Here is a 17,209-nt window from a genome sequence, read left to right as displayed (position 1 = left end):
CCTCTTGTGTTTCCATGTCACACGTGGCACTGCCCAGACACACCGGCCAGTGTGACATTCTCCTCTCCATGTCACAGTGCTCTCACCACCGTGCATGGACAGAGACTGCTTATAGGGCCCCTTTAAGGATGCTTTGCCAAGGACCACCAGGAACAACAGTCCAGTATCACAATTCGGGACTAGAGTCCCCCCCATTTTCCCCTGGGGCCGAGGGTCCAAGGACAGAGATCTCCTTCTCTTCTTCTCTGAAGATGGAGGGCATCCTCACACCCTCCTCAGCTCTCTCTGTCCATTCCTGAACTGGGAGTTGCTGAAGGAGTCTCTTGGCTCACCAGTGCATCCCCCTAAAATGCAGTCCCTCTTGAAAGAAGGAGTGGTTCAGTCTATGGTAAACAAGCAGAGTCCAGCCAAAAGCCACTCCATCATCTCCCCCCCAACCTTCTTCTCTGAACATCTGAGGTCCCAGGCTGTCTCTCTTTCCTTCAAATTGAGGAGGAGTAATATTTCATAAAGCCTTCATGTCACAGGAAAGGGTTAAAATTCCCGGACTCCCCGGACAGCTGAAATCTCAGCCCAGGACTCTGTCTCCCATCTCCCATGCTGGGCATCTTCTCCCCCCTTCTCCTTCTCCTCCGACGGCAAATTCCTAGGTGTCTGCTGGCTCTCTATCTCTTTTCCCTCTGGCTTAGGGGGGGGGGAACAAAAACATCCCAGATGTTCTCCACCCTTCCGCCCGCAGGAACTGGCCCAGCTGGTTCCGATCCTTCACCCCCTGGCCTACCTGTGCAGGCCGCATGGCTCCCCTCTCCCACCCAGCCCGGGCTGGGCAGGGGAGGTCCATACCATGCGGTGACCGGAACCAAAGAAAGATGAGTCCTCCTGGGAATTCCGCTTTTAACCCCTCTGTGTTCTCAGAGGCGTGTCCACCTTCAATTGGTCACCCCAAGTGTCAGTATCCAAACCTGACCCCTGACTGGATTGACCTATTCCTTCTGAAAAAATTCTCTTCCCGTGTCAAACCATGACAGAGGTGATTTCTGAAGACTGAGGCAGAGACGCAGAGATGCTGTTGGTTTAAAGGTTGTGGTCCTTTCCCCACAGCAGGATTTTGTCTGTTAGATCAGTAGGGGTTTTTTTCCTCACAAATGTAGCTGTTTTCAATGAAAATTAGGGGAAATCTCTTATCTCTCATCTGTTGTGGTTTGTTTATTTATTTATATTGATTGCCTGGGCATTTTTAGCAGAATGTAATTTACTTGAAACTGAGAGCAGTGGACGTTTCTAAACAGCTTCATTCTTGCTGACAACACTGCTAGATCTCAGAGGATGGAGTGCTGTTTCACATATATTGGCTGTGAAATAAACTTGCTTAAGTGACATTTCAAGGGAAACCCACAATATCCCCATGGCTTCAGAGCAGGTGCTTTGAACTCAATAGCAGTTTTGCATCAGAAGTGTACTTTTTACTAACTGTGAATATTCATACTGGAAAAATTGCAGTTTATTTGATCAGCAGGAACTTCAGTCTGGGTGTTCTGCAACAAGATGCTGAAACAGATTTTGGTGGTGACAATTCTTCATTTAATGTTTTTCAGCAGATCATGGGCAGGAGGCCTAATTCAAGTGAACAGAGGGAAAGTAGTGAGGATAGAGGGGCTTAGGATAGGGAAGATCACTGGGGCAATTATTTTGCCTGGGACCAGGATGTGGAAACTGCATTCCTTTGCCGTGCCTGTCATACAAGTGTGCTAACAACCTGGGTTTGGGTAATTCTTAACTGATGTGTATCTTAGTTTGCAACTTTGTGATGTGCTTCTAACCTAAATTTGAATGTATCTGATATTGAATAGGGCATTAGTCAAGCAGTGTTTTATAAAACAGTGGTTGAAATAACTTTTTAATTTTTCCCCCCTCTCTAGCACACATCTACTGTGAAGACATAGTTGGCATCATGGGAGAAAATTTTACTTTTCCAGTACAAATAGACCAAAAAATAGTGGAAGCTACCTGGAAGAAAAACAAGGATAAAGTGGTTGAATGGGAAGAGCAAAACAACCCGATATATTTTGATCCTCTCGGCAGCAGGAGTGTACTTATGGAGAATGGATCCTTGACTATAGTTAACTTGCAGAAGGGTGATGCTGGCACATATGAGTTACAGTACCGGGATTTTGTGGGAGATCACAACTTAAACTTTGTACTTTCTGTGTTAGGTAAGTACTGGAAGAACTGCATAAAGAATGTGAACCACTATTCAATTTAAAATGTCTAGAAAGGGCATTATATATTTGTCAAGGAAGCAAACAGAAACAGAGGGGGCTGTTCATTGTCTCTATTTTTAAGTTGCTTAGCCACTTGGAACAAATTTTCAAAGGTGGCATCTCATTTGTGTGCCCATCATTACTTACCTTGGGATGACTCCTAGAAGGTGTGTAGATGGCACACTGCACTTTCAGGTAGACAATGAAACCTTTTGAGCAAGCTGATGAGGTAATCCCAGGCATTATATGTCTATTAAAGATATTCCTGCAGGCATATTACACACGCCTGAATATCTGTGGCATCATCCTGTGCAGATCTACTCAGCCTCACTAGTAGTCTTTGGGAAATATGTGACCAGTCTGTCTATTAATCCTGTGGATGGTGAACCACGAGGACTCTTGGACTAGGAATGGGAGAACCACAAACAGGTGGTTTGCAGATCACTTTCAGAAACACATTTCTCTCTCAGGCATGTGTGCACATACCCCCACACTTTTGTCTATGCACTCTCCTGCTGCTTTTGTTGCTCCAGCCCTTGTCCTGTGCTGAAATTCTATGTAGTTTATAACTAAAGTAATACAGAATGTTTTCTCTCCTTCTAGATTCCCTTCCAAAACCTAAAATAAGTTGCAACACCAGCGATGATGAACTTGTGCTAAACTGTACAGCAAATTTCCAGAGGTCTCTGAATTATGCTTGGAAGCTCAGTAACAATCCACAAAGCTATCAGAACCAGGAGCTTTCCATCCCTGTGAAGAATGTTGATATTACCACCAATGCTACATGTATAATTAAATTTTCACAAACAGAAAGGAGGTCTGAAATCTCTTTGCGTTCATGCCTTCCAGAAGGAAAAGGTAATAAGTGTGTCATGTTGCAAACACAGGTCTGAGAGGTTTGTTTGGGAAGCAGCATGGCCTTTGTAAGGTTTCTTCTGACTTCCCAGGAAATTGAATTTAAAGAGTAAAAAGCATCAGAAGTGATTTGTCTGCTAAAAGTGTGTATAAAGTTTGTTAAAAGTATGAGGATGACAGTTTGATCCCCCTGGAAAGATACTTTTTGCTGGGATCTCCACAGAATAAAACCTTTAGCTGTGACTTGATTGAGTAATAATAAAGGTTAGAAGGTCTTAGAAGATCTCTTCTGAACCTTCTGCCCTTATATAATAAATGCTAGGAACTTGTCCTCTTTGTACTACTCTCCATGAATTAGAGTGAAACTATTCAGCCATTTCAAGTGAGTCATCTAGCAGTCATAAGATAAAATAATTTCTCATCTAGCAAGTGCATGAGTCAATGAGCATAGTTCCGTCCTCCCTCATGGAGAGGTATAAGATGGAAAAGAGAGTTTTTCTCTTGTTACTTATTGCTTTGGGACAATCTTCAGCTTGAGGCTTGAATTTTTAGGGTTTCTTTAAACAGAGTGAGAATAGGTTTGGAACCATCTGGTGTGTAGGGTGTGTAAGGCAGTCCCTAACTGACAAAAGTTCTCATTACTGTGCAAAAGTAGTCATCATGGTTTACTAGTATAGAATTCTTCCTTTACTGGACAAACTTGTTAGATGTGAGGCACTAACATTGCACCAATATCAAACCATGACAGAGGCATGTGCTGGGTTGACCTTGGCTGGCTGCCAGGTGCCCTTCAGGCTGATCTGTCACTCCCTCTTCTCTGTGGGGCAGGAAGGAGAAAATATGACTCATGGGTTGAGGCAAGCACAGAGAGAGGTCATTTGGCCATTACTGTCACAGGCAAAACAGACTTGACTTTGGGAAAATGAGTTTAATTTATTGCCAGTCAAAATCAAAAGCAGGATAATGAAAAACAAGAGCAAATCTAAAACACCTCCCTGAAACCCCTCCTTTCTTCCCAGGCTCAACTTCACTCCCAATATCATTACCTGAGCAGGTCTCCCTGAGCAGCACAGGGGGATGGGGAATGGGGCTTGCAGTCAGCTCATTACACATTGTCCTTCCTTCTCAGGGGCAGGACTCCCCTGAACCAGTGTGGGCTCCCTCCCACAGGAGACAGTCTCCATAAACTTCTCCAGCATGAGTCCTTCCCACAGGCCACAGTTCTTCATGAACTGCTCCAGTGTGGCTTCCCCACAGGGTCACAAGTCCTGCCAGCAAAGCTGCTCCAGCATGGGCTCCTCTCTCCATGGGGCCACAGGTCCTGCCAGGGGGCTCCAGTGGGGGCTTCCCACGGGGTCACAGCATCCTTTGAGCACCCCCTGTTCTGATGTGGGGTCCTCCATGGGCTGCAGGGGAATCCCTGCCCCAGCCCCTGCATCTCCTTCTGCACTGACCTTGGTGTCTGTTGGGCAGATTCCCTCACATATTGTCATTCCCCTCTCCCCTTTGCTGTTGTTGTCCAGCATTTTCTCCCTTTTCTTAGAGAAGAAATGTTATCCCAGAAACACTACCATAGTTGCTGGTGGGCTCTGCCTTGGCCAGCAGCAGAACCTTGGCATTAGCTTTGACATGGGGACAGCTTCTGGCATCTTCTCTTAGAAACCATCAAAACCTTGCAGTGCAAACCCAATACAAGATATTTGCTGAAATTTCATTTGTTTGAAATCTGGCTCAGCCTTTCATAGGCCAGGAACTGGAATAGCCATTGCCTTTTAAGTGGTGATGTGCCTTCACTGAAATGAGGTACTTAGCATGTAGCTGTCCTGGAGATGGATCAGGATTTTGCTAATAACTGACTCTGGTGCATTAATTTATTGAGATTACTTTTTTAAAAATAGCTATAAAAATATTTGGGGCTGTATCTCTGCTGAACTAGTGTATCACACATTTGCTTTTTAACTAACTAACTAACTTTTTTTCAATTTTTTTAAAAGGAGACAGTTCTCAGAAACGACACAGATATTACCTTATTGCAGCTATTATCCTAGTAGGAGTCCTAGGAGGAATCCCAGTACTCCTGCTCAGGAAAGGTATGCATAAACTTCCTAACTGAGCTTCATGTACTTCCAGATTATACTCATCTAAGGGTCTGTAGAATGTGTGAAAATTTCTGACCATCAAGTGTTTTGTAAAAACAATAGAAGGAACAAGTCGAATTTAGGCAAAAAGGAATAGATTTGAAGGAAATCATGTACTGGACTTTCTTGCATTCTGACACTGGGCTCTGAGTCCTAGGAAACACTGCAGTTTGCACTTGCATAGTTCTCCTTGTAGGATGGATATTGTCCTTATTTCTGTTAGGGATTGCCCTTTGGCAGCTGGTAGCTATTGCCTCCTGTTTTTGGGTTTTTTTTCCTGAGAGTTTTCTGTAGTTAGTTTTAGACTGCAGTGAGTTGTAGACTGAGTTAGTTGCTCACTGCAGTGAGCCTCTTCTTGAGGCTCTCAGCACCTCCTTGCATGGCTCCTGCCCCTAGACATCTTGGTGGACATTTGCCGAATTAACTTCAGAAAGATGGTGTTTTTACATTAACGGGGAGACTAAAACTCGAGAGAGTGCTCCACGTGTGGTGTCCCAAATATTGAATAGAGAGGGGGAATTATTTGTTCTGATGGGCTGACTGCACTGCTGCCAACACAGCCCAGTATTTGGAGCCTTCTACTGCAAGGGCACATTTTTCTGCGTAATGTTGAGCTTGTTCATGCTTTCAGGTCCTTTCCTGCAGAGCTGTTTCTTAGCCATGCAGAGCCCAGCCCCCAGTGGTCCATGGGCTGACTTAAGCGATTCAGACCTTTGTTTGCCTTTGAATAGCACATCTTTTTTGCCAGCATGTTTCTCCAGGTGGTTGAAGTCAGTTTGAGTGGCAAGCCTGCTTTCCAGCATGTCCCCTACTCTCCCCATGATGTCACCTGCAAGCTTTCTGAAAGTGCCTTCTGTGTCCTTGTTCATGTTGGGGGTGTTAAACAACACTGCTCTTGGTGTTAACACACAAAGAATGTCACTCAAAATTGACCATCAGTTAGAATCAAAACAGTTCAGTTACTTCCCTTGAAACAATGAGGGAAAGAAAATAAACCTGTTATACCTTGGTAGGATAAGCATTGCACAGGTATAATCAAACAGCAGAAGTTTGCTGTTTTAAGTGCAAGACATACAATCAGAAATTGTTAAGCTCCACCTTAGATTTGGATAGATGTGTTCTGACTTGCTGTCGCAGGAGACTTATTCTGTTAATCTCTCACTGGCTATCTTTCCCTCAAAACAGTATTTCTTTTTTTGTTTTTCCTCCAAGTCAAGTATTCAGTTGCATTTTCTCAGTGAAGTGTATTATTTTTTGGTTGGGGGTTGGAGAGGGGGATGGAATGAATGGAGGCTGTCAACAAGTTTCCAAAGGCACAAAACTTTGTTTCTGAGTAATTTTTCCAAATATTCTATTTGTGTGCAGGTATAATTAAACTTGGTACAGGAAGAAGGACTGCTCAGAATAACAGTGCAATGAATGGCTCAGGTAAGAGTGTCACAAATGTGTGGAAATTAGACCAATGCTTGGTGTGGGCTTGTCAGTTTTTTTTCTGTGTCAGTGTAGTCTTTCATTGGAGAGATAAAGCAGTAAGTTTTCTTTGACTGTCATTATTTTTTTCCAGGTCATTAATACATACTTTCTAAAACAAATATATTTCTTTACAGGAGAACATGAGCAACTTTTCCCTGGGAACAGCGAACAACAATCTAACTCACAGGGAGGTGAGTTAGAAACCTGTATTGGAGTATTAATGTTTCTAAACTCCTGCTCTTGGTTGGAGCAGGGAGTCTGATTTGCTATTTCCTTTTTTGCAGGGTCTGAGCTTTTGAATTGGTTTTCAAAGTGTGCATATGCAGAGTCAAAATCTCACTTGAGGTCCAATATTGGATCATTATAGGGACCTGCACCTAGTGAATGTGTTAGTGGGGCTGGCAAAGTTACTGACAGTGAAGGGCCTGAGATTTTCCTGGTCAGCAGCTGTTGTTTGAAGGTGTATTATCTTTCTAACAATGGAGAATTGGGGCTGGCCTCAGGATGAGGGCTGGAAATGTGCACACTGTAGGGCAATCAGTCATTCCTCTCCTCTTCCTGTCCAGATCTCTGCCTGGGCTTTTGCTGTCCGTTCTAATCTGCATTGAGGTTTTTTTGGGGTTTGGGGGGTTTTGTTTGTTTGGTTGTGGATTTTTTGTTTTGTTTTATTCTTAGTGTTTTGTTGGAGTGCTTTTGGGGTTTTTACTTCCTTAATTTGCAGCAAGATTGCGCTGTTTTCTGGCTTCTTGTGTATTGGGTTGTGGAAATCACTGTATATAGCGAGCAGCTGAGGAAGGGGACAACTCCTTTAGTCTGTACCCCTTTCATAGGGGTGAACTTGGCTATCATATTCTAGCTTTAACATATAAGAGTTTTCTTGCCAGGACTGTGGTCTGTTTTTAGGAAGCAATCAAAATTAACCCCCAAGGCAGTCAAGCAGGCTGGGGAATACAGGGTAAAAGATTCTTAAGATTAATGTTCTGTTACCAGACCAAACAGTGTTTCAGTGGGGAGTGGCCAGAGCTCCTGCCATCAGCTAGCAGGCTCAGTGCCCTCTTGGACTGTTCTGGTATTGAGCTCACAGTGCCTTCATGTGGGTGCTCAGTCTGGTACCTTACATTTGTTAAAACTGTGGTTCTCACCCACGGTTCAGAGCCCACTGAAGTCAAGACTATTGATGAATCTGAAAGTGAGAAAATGAGAAGTGTGGGTAGGAAAAAAAACCCAGTAAAGCCCCCAAAAAAACTCATTTTGGTACTGCACTTAAATTTGCTTTAGAATGTTTCTAAAGTAAAGATTCTTTAAGGTCTGCAAAGAGCAAGGCTTTAAAGTTACAGTGTTAGTGCAACACAGATGAAGTAAAGAAAGTAGATGCAGATTCTCTTCTCAGCTGTCTCTGGCTCTTTATGGCAGATCTGTGCAGCTTTACCAATAGATCTACATCGGCAAGACTTTCATAAAGTTGTAGGTATAAATATAAACAATGTTGATCATGGTCTGGGACCTTAAGTGGTTGCTGAAGGGAAGTTGAAATTATTGTGAGTCCTTAAAGTGACATAACATAGTGGTTCTCAGGAATATCTTTAAAAAGTGTTATAATGAAGTTGTCACTTTAAGGCTGAGTTGCATATTTTGCAGACTACTGTTGTACCTCCATACACATTTCTGGAAAAGGATTTCTGTTTTCTTGCAGCTGCATTTTCACAAACTGTTGATTGCGGGAATGAAGAGCCTGAAGCAGGTAACAAGTGTGATGGAGCCCTAAAACAGAGGAACGTGAAGGGGGAAAGTAATTATGCATATGGCCTTTTGTAGCCCAGGCCATATTAGCATGTCCTGAGTACAGAGTTTACCATTCCCTGTTGGCCTAGAAGAACCTGTTGCCTTAGGAACAGTAAATGTTGATGGGTAGTTCACTAGAAGAAAAATCAGAAAGACCTGGAGGCTGTGTTTGGTAAACAGCACAGAGCAAACACCTTCTTGGGGCTTCACCTTCCCTCTTGATATGATGAGAATGATGCTGCTTTTGCCATCTGTGGGAAAAAGAACCAAGCACGGAGGAAAGATAAGAGCCTCAGCACATCAATTTAGAGATGGGATGCTTACCAGGTTGCAAAATTCCTATTTGGGAGGTTCTTCATTCAGAAATGTTCTTCTCTAAGGAGCAAAGCCTGCTGTATCTTCCTCTTGCTTTATGCTTTAGGAAAGTCTTTTGACTGCATTCATCAGGCAGTTAAGCAAAGCTCCAATTTTGTTTTCTTAGTCCAGTCAGTGTAAATCTCAAGGAAGTTCTGAGACCTGTATTTTTTCTAGAAGTTCTTTTAACTCCAAAGGGCTAGTGAAATTGAACATTATTGTTCAACTCAAGAAAAAAATGTCCATTTTTTCCCCAGTCTTTTGCACTAGTGATTCATTCACTCACTAATTCTTCCACCATTTCCACAAGTGGCTGGAGGGGTTGGAGAAGGCAGAAGTCTTTCCTATAAAGGAAAAAAAATCACCAATGATGACAATAAGGAAAAGGAAACTCAGAAAAATTCAGAAGCCCCTGGGGTTTGCTGGTTATTCTTCCTGCATGTATTGGAACAGCTTTCTTTCATCTGAAGAAATAGGGATTGTGTAGCTGACGGTGAAGATGTGGTGCACTGCAGGATTGTGTCATCACTTGTGTAACTGTTTCCATATACATAGACATGGGTATAGGAAAAGGAGGCTTATTTTACACCTGAGTTAAAGTAGAAAGGAGGGAAACACACAGTTCAGGCAAGAGAGAAATCAGGTCCATAGATAAAGATTTTCCGTTTGGGCATGAGATGCAGAAAATAAAATCCTTGATTTTGTTGCAGAATAGAATGGGAACATCAGGCAGGGGAGTTAGTGCACCTCTGTGCAGTGCAGCCAACAGCACCTGGGGAACAGGCAGTCACTGCTCTAGGGATGGGAAATAGCAGGCAAGGCTATGATTTTCTCTGAAATGTGTGTACAGAGCAGTGTCAAGCAAGGCTTTTGGTGATAGTACTTAACATGCAGAGGGGAAGGTGTGCTCTGAGCCCTGGTCCTGTGCTGGGGAGGGCCAGAAGCAATGGACTGTGCTCCTGAGAGACTGCAGTTGTTCTCTGATCTCGTTTCAGACAGAGCACTGAACAGGGATATGAATGAGAAAGAGAATCAGATAGTTAAGAATGGTGTTAATCAGGAAGGTAAGTGCCTGTTCTATGGAGCAGTCAGTGCTACTGACCCAGTAGGCAAACTGGCCATGATCCCTTCATAGAATCATAGAATCTGTGAGTTGGAAGGGACACATCAGGATTGACTCCAGGTCCTGCCCTGCAGATGGCACCCCAGAAATCACACCATATCCCTGTGAGTGTTATTAAAATGTTTCTCTGTCAGGTTTGGTGTTGTGACCACTTCCCTGAGGAGTCTGTTCCAGTGCCCAAGCACCCTCTGGGTGTAAAACCTTTTCTTGATATCCACCCTAAGCCTGCCCTGCCTCAGCTTCATGCCACTTCCTCTAGTACTGTGACTGGTCATGAGAGTGAGGAGATTGTACCTGTCTCTCCTCTTCCCCACACAAGGAAGTTGCAGACTGGTGAGGTCTCTCTTCAGTCTCCTCCAGGCTGAACAGACCAAGTGACCTCAGCCACTCCTCATAAGGCTTCCCCTTCAGACCCTTCATCATCCTCATGGCCCTCCTTTGGATGCTCTCCAGGGGCTTTTTTATATTGTGTATGCACACAGTAGCCATGCAGATGGCCATGATATGAATGAAGGAGGTAAGTCCCTGGACTGTGGAGCAGTCTTTGTTCAGTGTGACTTTTGCCTAATGCCACCTAAAGGGTGGCACCACGGGCACTGGGAGCTTCCTGTGCTTGGCCTTTACAGGATGTGTGAGGGATTGTGAAGACAGTGCAGAGTCAGGAATGGAGGAGAGAAGGGTGGTGTTGGATGGTGATCCCATGGGAGTGAGGCATGTTGGTCAGGGTTTACTATTGTTGCCAAACAAATGGTCCAAATCCCAGTCAGATTGTTCTTGATCCATATGGGGTAGAGAGGCAGAGTGTTGTGAGGTCCAGGATTGGGTATTGCCTTTGTCCTTGCAGAAGTGACCCAGGATACAGAAGGTGGAAATGGGGGGCAGCCCAACAACTCTTCCAGCAGCACTAAAGAAGGTATGTGTGGTTGAAGCTCTCTGTCTTGGGAGAGTGTGCTGACTGACACAGAGGTTAACTGTGAATAATTTTCCTTTCTTGGAAAAAAAAAGGAAAAATGTAATTTTGTTTGTTATACAGTCCTTACTTGAGTGGTGTAACTGTTGGCCTCTCATACTAATTTCTGATTTTCATATTTAGGTAAGTGGTCAACAAACCTTTTGTGATTGTCTGCCACATCTGTAAAATACTTTGAACATGCACACCCAATTTATGTATATTTATAAGTTATATACAATTATTACCACACTCAAGTATGACATACAGTATAAAACATGCACAAAACAAAGTTTTAAAAATTATAATGATGAAATAAATAGTACTTATATTTTAAACATTTTATTACTGGTTCAAAAATACTTTTTTCCTGCACCACAATGGATTGCCTTGTGCTCACTCACTTTGGAGTCTGCTAGTGCAGGTAATCCATTTAAACATTCTCAAAATGCACAGCAGTGTGAAAGCAAGTGGCACCTTACTGCTGCAAGGCTTTTTGTTCTGCCAAGTTTGATACTTCTGTTGAACTACCAGCCAAGCAATCATGTCTATAAATTCTGGTATTTGCTGAAGACAATGTTGAAAAGAGGGGTGAAAAATCTCCAAATGTGAGAAAACATGGATGAATGGGAGGGTGGGAGGGAGTTAGGACTGAATATAAAAAACTTGACTCTGTGTTGCAGACAAAACTGCTGATGAACCTGTCATGAAACCAGGAATGGACTTGGAACAGTCTGCATAGCTGCCGAGGAAGGTGTGGTGTGTCATAATGACTGAGTCAGATGCTATTAGTTAACAATGAGTAATACTGAAAGGCAAATGAAGGAATTCAGTGTATTATTACTTTCCCATGTGATATGCTGCTTTGCTGGGCTAAACTGTGCTCCTGCATCGCCCTTAAAGGTTTAGCATGTGAAACTGGCCTGTTGGTATGTCGTGCTGAGACAACAGATGCAGCTGTGCTTGCTTGGATTCTGTTTGCAAACCATGTGAGAGCAGAACATTTTGTGTGTTCTGGGGGTGGGGGGGATATGAAACCTGATGCTTATCCTTGAAGCTGTAAAGTGACAGAACCCTATTTCATATTCAGACCCTCTCACTGCACAGACATGAGGAAATAGCACACAAACACACACACTCACATGCAACTGACTTTTTGATCATGTTCTTTAGTATCATCACTAGCAGTAAAACTGCTTGGATTTTAAACACAGAAATCATAAAAATACTTCAAGCCTCTCCAGGGATATTATGAAAACCAGACTAGGGACAGCTTTCTTTTTGTCATCACCTACAGAGTTTTGTAGCATATGTCACCATCTCTGCTCTCCTAGACCATCTCCTGACATCTTATCCTGGAGTGATGCTGAGCTAGAGATTAGTGGAAGGGACGGGAAGCGCTATCAAAATGGGAGCAAAGACCAAAAGGGCATGGTGTCCTGGCACATCCATGTGGCTCCCCTTACAGAGTTGCTACATGTGTAACAAGGTGGAAACACCAATATAAGTGAGCTTGTGGGTGCCTTGTTGGAAACCAGCCTGGTTAGGGGCTGATGCATGTTTCATGTGATGACTTAGGCTGTAGTCTTGAACTTCCTACACTGTAACTTCCTTTCCCTTCAGTCTCCTTGTCAAATAAGAGCTGTATTTTCAATCCTCCAAAGAGAAAACTCCAAAAGCACCTGGCATTATTGTGTGGAAGAAACAGCAGCAGCAACACGTGCATGTGTGATGCATAGCTGATCTTGAGATCATAGACATAAAATATTTGAATAGAAGTAGTGTCTTAATTGCCTGATTATGTGATCCAAAATCATGGAGTCAGAACAACTTCACAGGTTACCAGCTGCTTAGCAGATGGCTGGCAGTAAGTAAGAAATGTTCTAAATGTGGTGCAGTTGCAGAGGAATGTGACTAATCATAAACAGATAATTTGGGTTAAATGTTTAGAGGCTATCATATACCGTTGGTCATGTACCTTCTCTAACTGGATTGTTATGAGTGATGTGACAGTGTCTTGGTCACAACACCTCATTAGTATTTAAAGCCTGCACTATTCACATGTAGCTAGCTCAATTTCTAGAAGAAAAGACATAGTAATTTACCTGTGTGCTTTTTTTATTCTTTTGTTTCAGATCCTAAAGCATAAGCAAATAATTGCTTTGTTGCCCAAAGAAATATGGAAGAGAAGCAATAGAAATCAGTGATGAATGAGGTGCTACCTTTTCCCTTGAAGGGCTTCCACAAGCAATGAACTTGTCAGAGCTTCATCAAGAAGTATTTTAAAGACTGAACTGTTTCCAGTGCCTATTTTTCTGTTCCTCAGGAAGGACAGCCTTCTCTTTCTAGTGCTACTATATGAAGACACATAGGCCAAACCACGGACAAAATTTTTTGAATTGTTGTATATGATTTTAACAAACCATATGGTTCAACATTTAACAAACCTTATGGTTTGTTATATGGTTTGTTTTATAGTTATTTTTACTAACACACTAAAGCCTCTTTGTAGTTGATATTTAGAGATTTAAAGTTTAATATATTTGCATGAATGTGGAAAAATCAAAGACTGGTCAGCTTTCACTTTTTTATCAGTGCCTTTTTACAGTCAGAAAAAAACCTTCATCCTTCAGCAGGCCCAGATGGGTGGAAGTTTGCATTTTCTAATCTTGGTTCTAGACAAAGCTAGGTCCTAGAGTTGCTAGATGCCTGGCAAACTGATCATGTCCTGACAGTCATTCATTCTGTGATAAAATTACATTTCAGCTTGTTGTTGCACTGAAACAAAGCTCTCATTAACAACAGGTTTGGGCTTTTCCTAAAAATTTTTATATTTTTTTTAACTTTTAGGCTTTTTAAGCCTTTGCACTTCATATTTTCTAAGAATGTCATCTCACTACTACTCATTCCTAGGAAATAATAGTATGTTTTTAAGTTGCTTGAGAGTAGAACAAAAACTTGAAAACTGAGGTTGTGTATATAATGAAGTTTAAAAAGAAAAACACCATGCATTAATGCTTTCAGAACATCAAGCTATGGAGTGTTTTTCATTATGTTTACATGCTGGTTGTTTATGAAAGTTGAAAGCCAGTTTAGTTAATTTTGAAGGTGATATGTGTAAAGAATCATGAAGGTTTGACACTGGTAACCAGAGATCAGAGGTTTCAGGTTTCCCCTTGTTTCAATTTATGCCCTTTCCACTCCCACAATTTCTTCTTCTATTTGCAGCTGTGCTGCACAAGTCTACAGCTTGTACACTGTGCATTCAAGTCACTTTTGGTAGGACTTTTGTCTACTGCTTTCTGTAAATATTTATAATTTATTAAAAAAAATACTCAAGATGTATAAAATCTTTGTCATGTCTTCTTGTAATATATACATGCATTTTTTAAATTTAACCTTAAAAGTTACTAATGGATCCCCAAAATAATCTTAACCAAAGTGATGTATTTTATACGGGTTTTTTATTTGTTTGTTTGGTTGCTGTGTTTTGGGGGATCAGTATTCCTGACCCAAGTATCCTTCCCTGTTCCACCTGCAATAAATTTATCAGGATAATGCTGTCTGCTTCTTAACTTTTTAACTAGTCTCCACACAAGATATCCTTTGTTGTGGTTATCATGGTAAATGTAAACCTGTAGCTTGTTTGCCTGCTTGGGCAAAGTCTTATTTTCTGTTATTAATGTGAGAAATAATAGTAAAAAAATGATTGGTGGAACTGGCTGAAACTGCTCCCAGAAACTATAGCAGTTTGTGTCATGGTCTCCATTCATCCCATGCAATTTCATGCTAAACAACACAGAAAGGTCTCATGTAGTGTGGTTTTTAAAATTCTTTGACACCTGGTATAACTGACATTGTTTCCAGAGCAAGAAGCAACAGCCTTCAAAAATAGTGAGCAGTTGTGGTAAATTAACCACAGTGGCTGGAAGTCTTCAAAATAGTTTGTGGAATTTTGGAACTTGATCAGAGGTAGAAAAGCCCATTTACATAGCAGACTGACATAGAACCAAGAACTACAGGCTCTACAGTCTCTCACTGCCAGCTTTCACCCTTTTACATTGTACAGGTTCAGTGCATGAGAAATTTCTGGTAGAAGTGCAAACTGCAGTTTTCAAAGCAACAGTGAAGCTTTTTTTTTTTTTAATTTGTATTGGTTTTTCTTTAGGTTTTGTATGGGGTAGCTTTTTGGGCTTTTTTTTTTTTTTCCTGTTAGGATATGAAGTCAGACATTTGGGAGAATGTCTTCCTGCTGGTTTTGGTGACAGTATTTGCAGTGACATTCCCTGTGTCCCTCTCTTCAAATGTCTCCTCAGTAATTAAAGAAGAATAAACTTTGTTTTTCTGTGAAAAGCTTGTGTCCAATCTTACTTTGCAGTGAATGGAAAAACAGGCAGTTTTCAATAGCAGAGAGTAGAAGCTCACTTGAAATGCAGTTATTTTTGGCCTGTGAACGACTTGAACCCAGGAAATGCTGATTGTATTCCAGGAAGTGAGCCTGCCCTCCAACATCCCTGATGCTGATGGTAAGACCTGTTTTTGCTAATAAGCAAACTCATAGTGAGTAGAAGCTCCTGCTAAGTACTTGTGCTCACAAGACACAGCCTGATTGATTCCTTGGGCCTGACTCTCTTTACTTTATACCAGTTTTAACCTATGAAAGCAGTGACTACAGGAGATGTTGCTCCTAATTAATCCCAGAATAAATGAGATCAGAGCTCGATATCTACTGTAGAGCTGAAAGTGTGGATTTTGATCACAAAACTCAACTCAGTTGTGCAGGCAGCTTTGTGTTGTAAAGCAAACACCCTGTGCTGGATCTCTCTGTGCTGGTTGAAAAGTTGCATCTTCTACACAGTAACATTGGCTATGCAGCTGTTGGGAACAGTCCCTTACAGATTCCAGTGTGAAAGCAATCCTGTGAGTTAAGACAGCCTTCATCAGTGCCTTAGAGATCTCTTCATATGGAGCTGCACAAGCAGAGGTGAGAGGATTGGCTTCCAGGAGCAGGACTGCAGCAAAAGCTCGGGGCAGCAGAACACCAGCAGGCAGCATGGTTGCCTTGTGAGCTGACTTGTATCTGTGCCTTAAAACCAGGGACTGGTTATGCCTGTCAGACTGCAAGGAGGTGGCACACACGTGTGGCATCCTGCTGCTGGAACACAGCTTTGCCATCCTCTTCAAGCAGTAGCAGTGTAATTTAGGGACACCCAAAGCAAAAGGGTGAAGTGAGCGTGTCTGCTCGACCATCTCTGGGTGCAGCTTGAACTGTGGGGCAGGTACGAGGATGTGAAACATTTTTAGGGACCCGAATGAGCACATAGCAAAATTCTGAGGAGCTTTGCCTTAGGCATGACCTCAAAGGAATTTTTTTCCTTAAAAGGTGGTGAGTAGGGTTAATTGTGGGGTATTATGTTGGCCAGTGTGGCTTAGCAAGTGCAGTCATGGGAAAAACCATTACTCAAGGACACATTTGAATTTCTAATCTGTGCAGTTTTATATGAAAAAATGCAGCTGCAGATATCCCTGTTAGATATCTGAAGATATGCTCGTGGGTCACAAAGCTTATCAATTTTTTCTATCAGCTGTGCCTCTCTACCTAGAAAAAAAAAAATTCCTAGCCTTATAAGTTGCAAGTTTCTTTCCAATCTAGAACGTGTTTTCCTCTTCTATCATATCCAGTTATACTTGTTTACCATCGCTTTTCACTGGGGAGTGTCAGTGTGCTTCAAGTATGCAGTTTGGATCCTCTTTTGCTTCCTGGGGAAGGGAGGGGAGCAAAGAGTGTAGAGTTGGGGCAGGAAGATGGAATGTAAGTAAACAGAACCATCAGTGTTTGGTGAGGGTAAGTGCAAAGAAGGTCTTACCTTCTTTGTACTGCAAACCAGATGATTTTAGGGCTACAAAGATAAATTAATTCCAGAATAACCTCTTTTAATGCTGGCCTTATACTGCAGTAAACTGTGTCTTCCAGTCCTGACAACAGAGGAGCCATGCATTTCCACTGATGCATTTTCCTCTAGGTCTGGTTGAGAATTACATTTTCAGATGTTTGACTTCCAGTTATAAATTCTCAGTTTTAATAAATGTTAAGCTAAACTAAACAACTAATTTAACTCAACTAATCACCTTGATGTTGGTGGTGGTGTCTCTCACTTAAGCCAAGGATTGTCTCAGAGAGACACTTGAAAAAGAGGCAAGAAGCTTTAAGTGCCAGAATGGCAGCCTGAAGCTCTGTGTGTCTGGGTGACATTGCTCTGCTGGAGCAGGAATT

General features: G+C 42.2%; 1 protein-coding gene and 1 long non-coding RNA gene across 2 annotated transcripts; one reads left to right on the top strand and one right to left on the bottom strand.

Annotated features, from left to right (window-relative positions):
- The first annotated feature begins 8,474 nt into the window (after positions 1 to 8,474).
- LOC101234149 (uncharacterized) lies at positions 8,475 to 14,285 on the top strand. The gene is made up of 4 exons (XM_012569957.5): positions 8,475 to 9,927; positions 10,831 to 10,899; positions 11,619 to 11,689; positions 13,071 to 14,285. The coding sequence occupies exons 1-3, from the start codon at positions 9,810 to 9,812 to the stop codon at positions 11,675 to 11,677; spliced, it is 246 nt and encodes an 81-aa protein (XP_012425411.5). The 5' UTR covers positions 8,475 to 9,809; the 3' UTR covers positions 11,678 to 11,689; positions 13,071 to 14,285.
- Positions 13,216 to 16,470, bottom strand: LOC140682605 (uncharacterized). Its single transcript, XR_012054502.1, has 2 exons — positions 13,695 to 16,470; positions 13,216 to 13,555 (listed from the first exon to the last, which is right to left on the bottom strand). It is a non-coding gene; the product is annotated as an uncharacterized lncRNA (long non-coding RNA).
- Positions 16,471 to 17,209: the final 739 nt, after the last annotated feature.

Source organism: Taeniopygia guttata, chromosome 1, assembly GCF_048771995.1.
Source record: "Taeniopygia guttata chromosome 1, bTaeGut7.mat, whole genome shotgun sequence".
NCBI lineage: Eukaryota > Metazoa > Chordata > Aves > Passeriformes > Estrildidae > Taeniopygia > Taeniopygia guttata.
This window is presented reverse-complemented; position numbering and strand designations above follow the sequence as displayed.